The 15,332-nt window shown below is 40.4% G+C and overlaps 1 protein-coding gene across 1 annotated transcript; it reads right to left on the bottom strand.

Moving 5' to 3' along the window:
* Window positions 1–4,842: 4,842 nt before the first annotated feature.
* LOC124144301 (FMRFamide receptor-like) lies at window positions 4,843–6,306 on the bottom strand. Its single transcript, XM_046513639.2, has one exon. The coding sequence runs from the start codon at window positions 6,304–6,306 to the stop codon at window positions 4,843–4,845; it is 1,464 nt and encodes a 487-aa protein (XP_046369595.1).
* Window positions 6,307–15,332: the final 9,026 nt, after the last annotated feature.

The raw sequence follows: 15,332 nt of genomic DNA, 5'->3' as shown, positions 1-15,332 counted from the left end.
ATTAATTGGATGGACAAAGGGATTTAGCAATTAGGTGATGGTAAGCAGGCGGGATGTAATAGCCTTGGTCTCTGTTCATTGTTGGCTGGATCCATTTGATGTAGATGGCTTCTAGGAGTTTCCTGATTTTGTAGTCTGATTGGTTGTTGGCCAGGATCTTGATGTTGTTCCACTGGATGTTGTAATCGGGGTGGGTTTGGGTGTGGTCGGAGTTGGCTGATTTAGAGTCATTTTTTTGTACTGAGGTCTTGTGTTCTTTTATTCTAATGGGTAGGGGCCTGGATGTTTCTCCTACATAGGAGTCGCCACAGTCACATTGTATGTGATATACGGCTCTAACTGGATCTTCTTTCTTAGATGTAGGGGGCTTGCAATTGGCACTGAGGATGTTCTGACAAACGGGGCTGTCTGTTGTCGTGGAGGCCGCTCTCTGGGGCTGAGGATGCTGTTGATTGTTTGTTCAGCTAGGCTGGTAGGGTAATTGTTGAAGTTAGTGAATACATGGCGGAGGTGGTTGAGTTCAGTTTTTAGCTGTTGTGGCGTGGAACAGATGTTGCGGGACGTCGGGCTAAGGTGGCGATAATTCCTGTCTTGATTTGCGGCATTAACTCTTCCACGACAAACATGGAGCTCTGTTCGATGGTTACGACTGATGCCGCCCCACGCCATGACACTCCCCCCGGGGTCAACCTCTGGTGGTTCTTGTCTGCTTGTATCTGCTCAGTAGCCTGAGGACTGTTAAATGATGGCATTGAAACCGTTGTGCAACGACTCTACTTGACGTACCAACTTGAAGCATGCCCAAGGCACGTTCACGTTCCTCTGTTGTTAATCTTTCCATTTCTTGTGTCAGTACCCTTTACGTCTGCAGCAACAAATGATGTGGCTTTTAAAAGTCTGTCTTTTATAGCCCTATTCTGCATGCTTCCCGTGAAACAAAATACGTTTTCCATTTGTTGCGTTTTGGCGATGTCGCTCACAAAAAAATTAGGAATGTGTTTTGACGTGCTGTTCTTCTTCATGCTTCGTACAGAACGTCGTATTTTACTTATATATTTTCATATGACTTAAGCCCGGATAAAAATACATCCATTTTCATGGTGGTACGTTTTCAATGCTGTTGAGTATATTTACGATATTTATGATGTCACCAGAGACACAGCTTGTAACTGTGCAGTTCCACATCTGTTACAACTGCTAGTCTGCCTTCGCGTTTTTTGGCGACAGGCGCTATGCATCTGCTGGTTGGGGACAGCCTAAACATTTCCCGATCTACAGCCGGCAGATGCTTCCGGGCTGTTTCGTTAGAAATCTCTAAACTGTCAGGAAGGTTCATTAAGTTCCCAGTTTGAGGAGACGTTGTACGAGCAAAGGAGGCATCGGCAATATTGCAGGTACGTACGTTGGCTTTTCCCAATGTAAACATAAATACATGATTTCATTAGTGTGATTCGTATCAGTGCCGTTTTGATAATATATACCTGGTCGCATCTTAAATAGCTCAATGTGTGAAGCCCATTAGTTATACGAGACCGCCTCCGTGGTCTAGGGGTGAGGCGTCCGCCCGTAGAGCGGAAGGTCCGGGGTTCGATCCCCGGCCGCGTCATACCAAAAGACGTTAAAAGAAGGATTCTTGTTGTTACCCTGTCTGGCGCTCGGCATTAAGGGGCTAAAACAAGGACTGGTCGGCGCGGAGTCAGTATACTGTGTCTGAGTGGGATATTCATGTTAAACTGCAGCATGGTATCTCAGTGAGCTAGCACTATAAATCGGTATCGGTCCGGACTAGTACAAGCAGCCACACAAACACACACACGTACATGCACGTCGCTATATAAGTGCAATAATCTTGGACGCGACGTTAAACCCCATTTCACCTCACCTCACCCATTAGTTAAACTGATACTCACTCACTCACCTAAATAGCTACATGCACGAATGCCAATAGTACATATATATGACCAGTCAAGAAGTAGTAGCTAGTATCAAAACAACCACAAAACAACTTAGAGTGATAACTTGAAGGTAATCGCTATAGAATAAAGAGGAGATACGGTGATGCACGTTGCTATGGGTATGTTATTCACGGCAGAATTGTTACTGAGTACATATATCCTCTAGGACTACAACAATAACTAGTATTTAGATCCATAATCAAGTAACTTCAAAACGTTCCAAAAGTTTCTTTCCAAGTGATAATACCTTTTTCGCGAACACCTGGCCCCGGGATCATGAAAGTGGTCTTAGCTCAAATTTTTCTAAGCACGAATTTTGTCTTAAGTTTTTAAGATTTTGCTTAGCTAAGAATCGGTCTAAGACTGGATCTTGAAACGGTCTCAGCAAAATCTTAGCTAAGTCAAAGTCTAAGATCGTCGTCATAGGGACACGCGCACGTAATATCGCACTACGGTAATCATTGGATGCCGAGGTTATTTTTCTGACGCACATTTTCCTAAGATCGGAAGAGAGAGGTGTCTATTATAAGATAATAAGATGTGTTATGGGGCCTTTACACAGGATGGCGACCTTTGTGCCTCCCGTGTGCGACCATAAAATTTACCAGGTGGTCGTTGGAGGCTCAATTGAGGCAGAATGGTTGCCTAGGTTGTTCCAAGGTGGAGCACAGGCGGTTCAGAAATCGCCATGGACGCCAATAATGTTTGAACATGTTGCATTGTATTTTATTGGTGAACGATGATTGTGGCTGTGTTACATTGTTTCTGTTGAGATTCGAAAGACGCTCATTCATTTTATTTGGTCAGTGATTAGTCGCCAGGAATGTAGTGCTATTAAATGTATGTTTAATAGATAAGAATGCAAATTAAGTACTCCACTTATTTTTATTTGAACACATACCTTTAAAGATTACACTGACCCAAAAATAGACAACAATCATTTATTCTGATAGAGAACATTCATTTAAACAAAGAGAAGTTGAAGAAGGACCCTAACCTTAAAGTGTAAAATGGAACGTGATTGGGCTTGACACTTCAGTCATATGCCTCAGTCATACGCTATAGAATAAGGAAGAGATACTGTTTTGCAGGTTGATATGGGTATGTTATCCACGGCAGAGTTGTTACTGAATACATACAGCGTCTAGAAGGCCCACAACAATAACTGGTCTTTAGATCCATAATCAAGTAACTTCAGAACGTTCCAAATGCTACCTTTTTCGCGAACACCTGGTGTCATCACGGATTTTCAGTGATCCATTCTTGTCACAGCTAGTTTGCCTTTCACGTCCTCATTATCTGTTTCGTTGGATAAACAAGACTTGTTTCTCTGTCATTGACGTTTTATATTATATATATGCATGCAGATTTCAACTCAATTAAAAGACATTTGACGGACATACGATTGAGCCCTCACATCCTGTGGATGTCACAGGGACATTTGTTTCCCTCCTCTTCATCCTATGTTGACAAGTTCGGAGTGTGCGGAGATTACAAAGTGTAGTCTGGGGTTACAAAGTGCAACAGAGGCAACTGTGGGTCCTGTCAACAACGGATGGAGGGTAGCCAATAGGATTTAGAAACAATGGTATTTTCTATATCTACTAAAATGTTCTGCCAAAAATGTCATATATGTAATTCCATGAATAGGGTGCAAAGAAACATACATTGGAGTGAGTGAGTGAGTTGGGCTTATCGCCGCTTTTAACAGTATTCCAGTTATATCACGGCGTGTCAGCTTAATATGGGAGGAAAGCCCGAAGTGATGCAGGTCTCAGACGTTTACCATTTCGGCGAAACCCACGGGCTCGGGTATGGTGCTGACAAACTTAGAAACATAATCGGGTCGAACCGGGATTCGAACCCACAATCATAGGTTTCTGGCGTGCCCAAGGGACGCAACTCTGCACAGCGAATTGCGGCGCCTTAGACAACTGGGCCACCCGTGCCCCTCCATCAGATCAGACAGATTAGTTGATATGTAGACAAAGAATCTTTCAAGTGCATGCATCTGCCACTTCAGGAATAAATTATTCCAACAGTCTCTTGCATGATATTCAGCAAAGTCATATGAACAAGCTAAAGAGAGCAAATTACAGCCGCCAGGCTCATCACACGATGTCGAATGCTTGAAAAAATAAACACAGCTCCTAAAAACTGCATTGGCTAACACTGAGACTGAGAATCATGTTCAAGCTGTTCTTTGTCTACAAATCAGTCTATAGTCTAGCTCCTGTTTACCAACACGAACTTACAGGGTTTCACGAACCTGAACGGGCATTGTGATCTGCATGCAACAACCGATGGCGGTGCTACAAGCCAGGACAACGTATGGAACAACGTATGGAAACAGAATCTTTTGCCGAGTTGGCGCTGTGGACCCTATTTTAATTAATCAAATACTACTCATGAAATAATTTCAGGACAATAGAGAAACAGTCTGTCCAAATTGGTGTAAGGGCTATAAAGAATAGTAGTTTCATGTCTGGTTTGTATATGAAAGGCATAAACCCTTTACGAAAGTATATTTTTGACATGTAATAAATCAGTATCAGCATCAAGTATCTTCCAAAATTATCAATTATAGTTGTAATTGTAACAAATTGTAGTACACCAAATCCAGTGTTTGTGTTCGTAAGTGTTTTTTGGATTATCATCCAATATAGTCACTATATATTACTACCCCAAGTAAGTACAAGTCAAGTTATTAATACAACGATGGTTACTTAATCGAGGGTTCCCTTTTCCGGATTTAATTGCTATGCAAACAATGAAAACAACAGAACTCTAAATCTTTTTCAGTGTTCATCCAAAATGACAATTTTAGTGAAAATGTGTCACAGTTACCTGTTCCCTTTGATTAATATTGTGCACACATTCCCATTGTTCAGTTTGGGCGTGAGATGTCTGTCGGACTGTTGCCAAGGTTGCCACTTCCTGTTACGGTGCTCTTTGCAGACTTACCGGTAGTTGCACATGGGATGAACACTTGAATGAAGGTTTCCCGGAAGGATGCACTGAGGGCAATGTAGAAGAAGAAGTTGGTGATGTTACTGAGGAGTTCACAAAAAATACCAACTCTTGCCACGAGTAAGAAAAGGAAGTGCTGTTTGACATTTATGCCGTAGTCATCGTTGAAGTTACTGATGAAGGCATTGGTGTTGGCAGGCAGGGCGAGAATAACAACGACAACGGTTGACACCATGATGGTTATTGTCGTCTGCATCTCTTTCGTCTGCGCATCTCCCGTGCTCTGACTGGTCTTCATGGATTGTCTCTCTTTGCTGTGACGTCGGAGTGATATTACAATCAGGAGGTTGAAGACAAGGCATCCGAAAAGCATGAAATATACAAATATGAATTGGCTAGCCAAGCTGCAATTCGCAAAATGAACTTTATCCTTGACATACATTAACGAAGAGTCTAACCTGTAAGCTGTAGTGTTGTCGGAAGTGGAATAAGATATGACAATATATTTCATTGGGCTGAAAATATGTCCGACGAAACTTGCCGCCATTATTAGTGCGCAGACGACACCTGGGTTTTTCACGAGACGCATACTTTTGGCTTGTAGAGGAAACGTCACAGCAATGAATCTCTCAGCTGACACCAAGCAGTTGTAACAAAATCCAACTCTCCTGAGAGCCACAGTTGCGTAGAGGTTGACGTAGAGGCCGTAGATGAGGTAGAAGCGTATACTGACGACTTCTCCGCGGTATATAAATTTCATTGTACTGGCGAAGATGATGGTGGTGAGGTGGAGGACCTCGGAAATGCAGAGAGCCAGCAGGATAGTACTTGTAGGGCTTTTCATCCGTTTCTGACTGAACACGACGACGTTGCAGAGGTTGATGGCAAGGGCGATGACATTGAGGGGAAACTGAATAATCTGTAGCACAGTGTTGAAGGAGTTGTAAGTAGTTTCAGTCACACTGCCAGAATGGATCAAAGCGAATGGGGAGGCTGAGTTGGATTGCATTACTTCCTTGTTCGCAGTATTGTTACCGGTGTCGTTCATACTTTTGTTGTTGGCGATGCTGTCACTGACATCCATGTCGGTCGCATTATATATTGTAGCAGTTGTCATATCCGTTCTAGCACGCGCTGATGTTGGAATCATGGTCGACTCCTTTTGCGTTAACGATGATCCGTCTTCAACCGTGGAGTCATCTGTGATGTCGCGCAATGTTGATGTCACGGTTGACTTCTTTGGCGTTGGCGACGATGTTTCTACAACTACGGACACAGACGCAACTGTGCCATCATGCAATGTTGATGCTGAGGCCAATTTCTGTTTCGTTGACGTCAATGTGTTTACAACCAACATGGCACACAACCATTTCAGCTCCATTTTCATAAAATAAAAAATTCCTTTCTTCAAATATAAGTCGTACTTCGCACCTCTTTTTTCGGTGAGTGTTGACAGTAGTACTATCCAATCTGACCACCAAATCCCTATTTGTACGAATCAGTCCAAAGAGAAAGTATATATTCGGACAGCATTAACATATAACGGAATTCTTAGCCAATCACTGTTCGCAGTTGTGATTTCTCTAATAAGACAACGGCAGATATCAATAACAATCATGTGACTATTACCATTCATTATGATTGATTCATTACTGGCATTGTTATGTGTGCGACGTAGGATCCCTGAAGAATATAGGAATATCGATATGGATGGCATTCCTGTGTACTTACGGAAAAAAGGTGACTTTACCCGCTCATTATGATTGATCCACTATTGTCATTATTGTGATATCAGGACTCTACATATAACTGTAGATCAATAGAAACGGTATTCGTGTGTGTTTGAACTAGTCAACATCAACGTTTGGTCAAACTTGAAAAGTTAATATCCGAGCAAATATGTTATTCTTGTTATCGTAACGTTATGCTAACATATCCAATGGTGTATTGATTGTTAAGGTAAGGAAGCAACAACTTGTTAAGGAATATTCAGTGTATGGTCCATGTTTAAAACACATCGATCACATGAACCTGCTGGATTGAATAACAAACAATCCCTTGCTTCTTTTGAAGCGACCACAGTACACAATCGAGTATTTTACAAAACAAGGTAGTCAAAATGAAATCGTGCAGCTTAAACTGTTCAAAGTGTCTGATATAAATTCAGCATTATGTGCTCCACTAAGATGGGATGTGTTTGACATTTTAATGACTGTGTGGAGTCCTTACCAGCGACGAATCAACCCCAACATCATCCAACATCACTCTTCCAACTTTTTCAGTTTGTAGACAGTAATAAGCAGTGTCTTGAGTGTACAGAGTACTGCAAACAGCTTCAGGAGCAGAGCCATTAGTGATGTCATTTGATTGTGACGTCATGGTAACAAGTGACGTCACAATGGTCTGCAAAGCACTGTGATGCAATTTCATTGCAGCGATATCTCCTGCGGGAGCCAGCTTTGGATGGTAAAAATGTCATCTGTCATCTGTAGTTCCTTCCATTTCGATTATGTGACGGAACGTATTTATCAACAGTAACATCATGACAACCGGCTGTGTGAAACAATACGTGGAATGGGCATCCTTAAGCTCATTAAGAACAATATGTGTTGAGGTTGATAATTGTCAATGATTACCGTTAATTACGAGCTTCACTCACGCCAGTGGCATAGAAATAGACATAGTTTAGTTTCATTTGCATAAATAACCACTCACGGTGGGACATAGAAATAAATGCAAGAAAGGCATTTGATTAACAGAGGACACTGACATGAGTACGAGTATGAGAGTATACATTAGAATGTTTTAAGTATACATGAGACTAATCTGCAGAGGTTCCTTAACACTGAGACTTTAGTGAGTGAGTGAGTGAGTGAGTATGGTTTTACGCCGCTTTTAGCAATATTCCAGCAATATCACGGCGGGGGACACCAGAAATGGGCTTCACACATTGTACCCATGTCGGGAATCGAACCTTTGGTCTGCGGCGTGACGAGCGAATGCTTTAACCACTAGGCTACCCGACCGCCCCTATTTCTTTAAAAAAACAAAACAATGATTAAATGAGCACTTATTTGACTAAAAAAATCCTTGTTTGATGTAATGTTGAAATACTTATCCCTACTGATGGAAAATCAATGCAGTCAAGCAGGACATGCTTGACCGTGATACTTTCATCACAAGGGATGCAGAATGGAGGATCCTCACCTTTTAATAACTATTCGTGGGTATATCTGCTGTGGCCAATATGACATCGTCGCATAATGACCTCTTAAAATCTGGACTGACAGTTCAAGTAGGTGTAACCGATAGTTGGTTTAATTTCATGTAATTTATTGATACCTACTTGGGTGTCCCACTTCTTTTGCATGAGATCCCTGATGTAACATCTAATAACAGGCTTATAATCACTGTGTGGGATAAGAAGTGGTGATTTGTTGAGCGCTGCTTTTGCAACATGGCTGGGTAACCAACAGCAAACGATTTCGTATTGGCCAGTAGCAAGATCATTAAACAATTCAATAATTTTGATTAAAATCGGATGCGTACAAGATAGATTTTAATAGCTTGAAGGCAAGAGAGTGAGTCTGAAAATATAATAAATTGTTTTTGTTTTGATTGGTTATTGATGTATTCTAGTGCTGTGAATATGGCCTTTGTCTTCGGCCGTAACAATGGAACAGCTTTCTGATATTCGGTGTAATATAGTCCTGGGTCCAATGACAGTGGTGCTGGCAACAGAGTCACCATCCTTGGATCCATCTGTAAATATAGACTTGTAGATATTGTATGAGGATCGTAATTGATTATATTCTTGCAGATAAATTAGTTGATTTGTTTCAGATTTTTTAAAATTAGTGAGTGAAAGGTCTACTTCAGGCCTTACTAGTTGCCAAGGAGGAGTAGACAAAAGACGGCATGGAGATATTAAATCTAAGTCAATATTAACATCTGCAATGTGAGACTTGATCCAAATCCCAAGTGGCGGTACAATTTTTTGCTTGTTGTGAAACAGTTCCTCATTGAGAGGATGAAAGACGCAGTTATAAGCTGGATTTGATGGGTTTGTACGTAATTTAGTTATATACTGAAGGGATAATTTTAAGCGGCGTTGTGCAAGTGAAGGCTCATCGGCCTCCACATACAAACTATCTACAGGAGAGGTTCTAAATGTTCCAAGACAAAGCCGCAGTCCTTGATGATGTATGCTATCTAATTTCTCTAAATTCCTTTTAGCAGCTCCACCATATACAATTGAACCATAATCTAGTTTAGATTTAATAAGTAATCTATACAGGTGAAGTAAGGTTGTCTGATCTCCACCCCACTTAGTATTTGCAACAACTTTTAGTAGATCAAGAGACTTCAAGCATTTAGTTTTAAGATATTTTATATGAGGTAAAAACCTCAAGTGGCAATCAAAAATAAGACCCAAGAACTTGGTCTCGTCAACAAACTTGATGGGGGTACCGTTTAACAACAGTTCCGGATCTTTATTGGGTCTATAATTTCTACAAAAATGGAAACAATTTGTCTTCGCTTTAGAAAATCTAAAACCATCTTCAAGCGACCACTTTTGGATTTTATTTAGGCAAAACTGCAGTTGCCTTTGTATTGTGTGCATGTTTTTGCCACAAGATATGTTGAAGTCATCTACAAAGAGAGACCCATCACTTGGAAGTTCGTATTGGTAAACTGGAGCTACACAAAGGACTGATTTGTAGACAAAGAAAGCTTGAACACGATTCTCAGTCTCACTGTCAGCCAATGCAGTTTTTTAGGACCTGTGTTTATGTGCTCACGCATTCGACATCGAGTCATGAGCCTGGCAGCTGTATCTGCTCACTCTTTAGCTTGTCCAGATGATTTTGTGGAATGTCACGCAAGAGACTATTGCAATATCTAATCATGAAGTGACAAATGCATGGACTATGCACTTGAAATAGTCTTTGTCCAGATATCATCTGAACTGTCTGACATTTCTTATCTGATGGTATGCATTTTTTCAGATGATATTCACATGGTTTCTCAAACTAACTGTTGAATCAATGATCACGCCTAGATTTCTTGCGCCCTTGCTTGTTGAACAATACTGTCCCTAAATCGTATGTTTTGAAGTTGAAGCTTGGGTTGCCTTACTTAGTTGTGATCAAAATTTCTGTTTTCTCATCATTCAATTTGAGAAAGTTTGTCGTCAACTTTTGATGTCAACCATGCAGGCTGTGATTCTCTGAAATGCCTCGCTAACCGATGATGGCGACAATGGTTTGAATCCTAGATAGTGCATTACATTTTGCATACGTAGCATAGCTGTTTCTGTGCTGCGACCAGTCTTGTAATTGCAGGACGTCCCCGAGACGTTTGATGTGCATGTGCTTTTCCAGTGTGGCTGCCGTTACTCGCTCAATAAACTTGAAAAGGAAGGGTTGGTTTTCGATCCAGCGATAGCATTTTCAGTAGAGGCAATATCATCGTTTCGTTCAGCGCATGATTAATCTCGTTTAGAGGATAGGGTGTGTAAATTTCACATTACAAATATGGTTGGTTTTGAGGTAAAATTAAATATAAAAAGTCGTAAAAGGTCACGTTAAGGTTTTCAAGATAGTTCTGAGTATTTTATTTGCTGATTTTGTACTCGGATTCGAGATCGCAAATATTCCTTTTATCCCATATATTTTTCTTTGCATCCCATTCAAGTAATTACATATATGACATTTCTGGCAGAACAGTTACTATCAGTTGTTTCTGTTACACTTTGTAACCTCAGTCAACTCATTTTGAGCACTTGTGACGGGTGCCACTGGTGGGGCAGGATACGCTCATCTTTTCGCGAACACCTGGTGTCATTACTCTTTCAAAGTGATTCATAAACGCATGCATATGGTATAGTCGGAATTGTAAAATCGACTCTGATTTTTGCAGAGATTTCTTTTGGATATAAAAAGGGTTCTGTCGCTTTATTTATATCAATGCGGGCTTTGGTTAAGATGTTCTTGAACTCTGGGACATGTCAACATAGGATGAAGAGAGGGGGAACAAATGCCCCTGTGACATCCACGGGATGAAAAGGCTCAGTCGCATGTCAAATGTGAAATGTCAAATGTCTTTTTAGTTGAGTTGAATTGTGCATGCATATCTATAAAACGTCAACGACAGAGTGACAAGTCTTGTTTTTCCAAAGAAACAGATTATGAGGACGTAAAAGGCAAACTAGCTGTGACAAGAATGGATCACCGAAATTCCGTGATGACACCAGGTGTTCGCGAAAAAGGTAGCATTTGGAACGTTCTAAAGTTACTTGATTATGGATCTAAAGACCAGTTATTGTTGTGGGCCTTCTAGACGCTATATGTATTCAGTAACAACTCTGCCGTGGATAACATACCCATATCAACCTGCAAAATAGTATCTCTTCCTTATTCTATAGCGTATGACTGAGGCATATGACTGAAGTGTCAAGCCCAATCACGTTCCATTCCCTACACATGTTCAACATTGAAGACCCGTCACTTTTATGTCCCCCGCCGTCAATAAGCAGGAAGCTTGTGGAAAACGGTCGAAGACCATGCTCATTCACTGTAGTTAAGTTCTTCTTTTGTCAATACGCGCGAGTTTTCGTTCAGTCAATACCGTATGTGTTTGTTGTTGTTACAGATTCATATTTGTTGTGTGCTAATTAGCTATTAATTGTTACTAATTAAGTAAAACCAAAAGGACTTTAAATCCCGAAGTGCTTTTACACTTTAAGGTTAGAGTCCTTCTTCAACTTCTCTTTGTTTAAATGAATGTTCTCTATCAGAATAAATGATTGTTGTCTATTTTCGGGTCAGTGTAATCTTTAAAGGTATGTGTTCAAATAAAAACAAGTGGAGTACTTTATTTGCATTCTTATCTATTAAACATACAATAAATAGCACTACATTCCTGGCGACTAATCACTGACCAAATAAAATGAATGAGCGTCTTCCGAATCTCAACAGAAACAATATAACACAGCCACAATCATTGTTCACCAATAAAATACAATGCAACATGTTCAAACATTACTGGCGTCCATGGCGTCCATGGCGATGTCTGAACCTCCTGTGCTCCACCTTGGAACAACCTAGGCAACCATTCTGCCTCAATTGAGCCTGACAAATTTTATGGTCGCACACGGGAGGCACAAAGGTCGCCATCCTGTGTAAAGGCCCCATAACACATCTAATTAACTTATAATAGACACTTCTCTCTTAACAACAAGCCGCCGTCTGAGTATTTACAATGCCACATCCCCAGTTATAGCGCAAGTAATACAGAAGAGAAGAAGAAGAAAAAGAATATTTTATTATAGTGTCACCCGCAATGACAAGGCAAGAATGTAAAAATTCAGCGGCCGGCCAAAATGGCCTACGAGACACTGAAAGACTCATAAAAACACTATTTTATATATGTACACACCACATTTAATAGCAATTATGAAAATAACATTCATAATACTATCCCCCATACAAACATCCTATATACACACAACCACATCCATTTCCACCTCCAGGCCTTCACTCACAGCAGCTTACGCAAACCACGCAAACACACCCACATATTCAGACACACCCAAACCCTCATTGACATCACTTCAATCACATCCGAACCCTCGCTCGAACCCTCACCGTCACACATCACTCTCACACACACCCTATTTCTTAAACACACCCTCACCTGTATCCGTTCCCGCATCCACACCAACTCCCTCATCCGCACCCATCAACCACGTCCTCACTCGCATCCACATCCCCCCCCCCCCCCCCCCCACACACACACACCCGCGACAACATGAAACAAGCACCCATCACAACCCCTCGGGCCAGCCACCCATCACAACCCACAGCACCCCCACACATCATACCTACAACACAACAAAACATGATAGATGATAAGAATTATCACACGCACACAACTACCCAGTTTATTGTTTTATATATTTTCTTCTCCGATACATTGAGAAGATTAATGCAGCAAGTGGTTTAACCAGTTCGTCGCACTGCATTAAGAATACGGTTTGGTCTGCCGGATACATGACCGTCCAAAACGTATGATGTCCGAAAAACTATAATCCGACGATATTAAGAGTATTTTATATATTTTCTGTGCAAACCCCTTCTGAAGTTTTAATGATAAACACAACTTTTCAAATAGATCTACTTCACTTCGTTGACACGACGATGAGATCGCTATTCTGGTGCATTGACTATAAATGCACATTATACTTATTATACTGTGGGAATTTCTTCTGAAGATTATTTCAATTTCAAACTTTGCTCTTAAAACGTCGTTTTCAAGAGTGACATTTACCTGTTTGTAGGAATAGTACAAAAAAGAGTTGATATATTTCTTGACTGATTTCTTGATAATGATTTGACATGGCAGAAATTCACAAAAACTGGTATTATTTGAGTTTGATACATTCAGTAATGTTTTGAGGGTGGTATATATACGAGCTTTAAAAAACAATATTGGAGCTTTGGTATGTAACAGAGTGCATGTATTATTTCTCTGTGATGATTGACATGGTAGAAAATTACAAAAACTGGTATCATTTAAGTCTGGTATGATTGAGTGTCGTGAGTATACTGGCTATGACATACTACATACAAGTGATAGGGCTCTTTTATGTTTGTTGTGTAGCAAAATGGTATATATATATTTTCTACTAGAGTAAATTCCTCGGTAGAGATTATAACACATTAGATAAGTCGAAGTAAAATCGTAGCCATGATCACCAGCACACTTTTTTACCCAAAGTATCCACTTGAAGGTTTACCCAAAGTATCCACTTGAAGGTTTACCCAAAGTATCCACTTGAAGGTTTACCCAAACCGTCCTGCGATTGTAATAATTCTTTATAATCCACTCTTTCTTAATCTTTTTGAGCTCCCCTTTAGAAAAATTTTCTGATCACCACCACGTTCTCAGAAAAACACAATTGTCGAATGACGTCAACAATCTTCAGCTATGACATCGTGTCTAGTGTAACGTCATTCCGACAATCCGTCACAATAACAATCGGAAAGATATCAACAATGCCGTTGGGGTGATATTTACTAGAGCAAATACGGTTTTTATTAACAAAGCTATTTCTAACCGTATGTGAAGGAAACACGTATCTGTCATCTGTAGTTCCTTCCATTTCGATTATGTGACGGAACGTATTTATCAAATCCTGATTACAACTGTAACATCATGACAGCCGGCTGTGTGAAACAATACGTGGAATGGGCAGCTGATTAAGAACAACGTGAGTTAAGGTTTATGATTGTTAATGATTCTCGTTAATCAATACGAGTTTCGCTCACGCCAGTGGCAGATATACACCAAAGCGGCCCAAATATTAATTCACGTCTCCCAATGAATTTCTGGGCGTGATAACCGTGTAAAAATCCGCCCGAAACCCAAGCCGCCAATTTGTTCTGGGCGTGTTCATTGTTCCTTATAACCTTCCCCATTATCTGATTTATAATTAATAGTTTTCTTTTCCTGCTGTTTTTGAAATGTTTGGAATTGAGGGACATAATTTGAGGAAGAAGAATGTTTTGCTAGCGTTTCACCAAGTTTATTTCCATTATCAGATTTATTAGTTAATAGGTCATCCCCATTCTTAAGATGGTGGATGCTACATTTAGAACCCCTGCCTTTAATTTTCTGTATCATGTTCCATACCTTGGACATGGGCGTTCGTGAGTTTATTTTGGAAACATAATGTTGTCAAGATTGGCGTTTATTTTGTTTAAACGTACGCCTGGTGTAACAGATTGACATTAATATACCTATAATAATATATGATCCATAATTATCCGTCAGGATACTAGCATCTTAGACTATTAGCATTGTACATCTATACGCATGCGCGGCGTGAGTCCCAGGAAGCCGTCAGCCTGTACTGTATATCAGTAAACAGTGATGAACCAAACCCAGCGTTCGTTATGCAGTTCTCAGCTGATACGACAACCTGAGAATATTACATGGTGGCAGCGAGTGGGAAATGTATCTCGCCGACTTTAGAACTGTGAATTGTGAATATTTACCGCTGAAACAACGTTGGAAGAGATGTGTACATCGAACAGTTTGGACACTGAACAAAAGAAAAAAACGAAAAATCATCTGTGAAATTTGGCTTCGTCACCCTGTGTGTTTGATCATTTAGGATAAGTGATGGTGCTGAAATTGCAGAATTTCCATCGTTTGGAAAAAAAGACAAAATTAGGGGACTCACAACTAGGACGATGGGCTGACAGGCGAACTGAATCAATAGATCTATCAAATATCATAAATCATATATCAATGCGTAATTTGAAATTGTGCGCGAGTGTGAAATATTAACACGTCCCATTTTAATTCTGGATACCCAAAAGTCCAGAAACTCTACGGTCT

The sequence above is a fragment of the Haliotis rufescens genome, unplaced genomic scaffold, assembly GCF_023055435.1.
Source record: "Haliotis rufescens isolate VD_foot unplaced genomic scaffold, xgHalRufe1.0.p SCAF_16, whole genome shotgun sequence".
Taxonomy (NCBI): Eukaryota; Metazoa; Mollusca; class Gastropoda; order Lepetellida; family Haliotidae; genus Haliotis; species Haliotis rufescens.
This window is presented reverse-complemented; position numbering and strand designations above follow the sequence as displayed.

Coding starts and splice junctions, on each gene's coding strand:
- LOC124144301 (XM_046513639.2), bottom strand. CDS start 6,306: ATGGAGCTGAAATGGTTGTGTGCCATGTTGGTTGTAAACACATTGACG.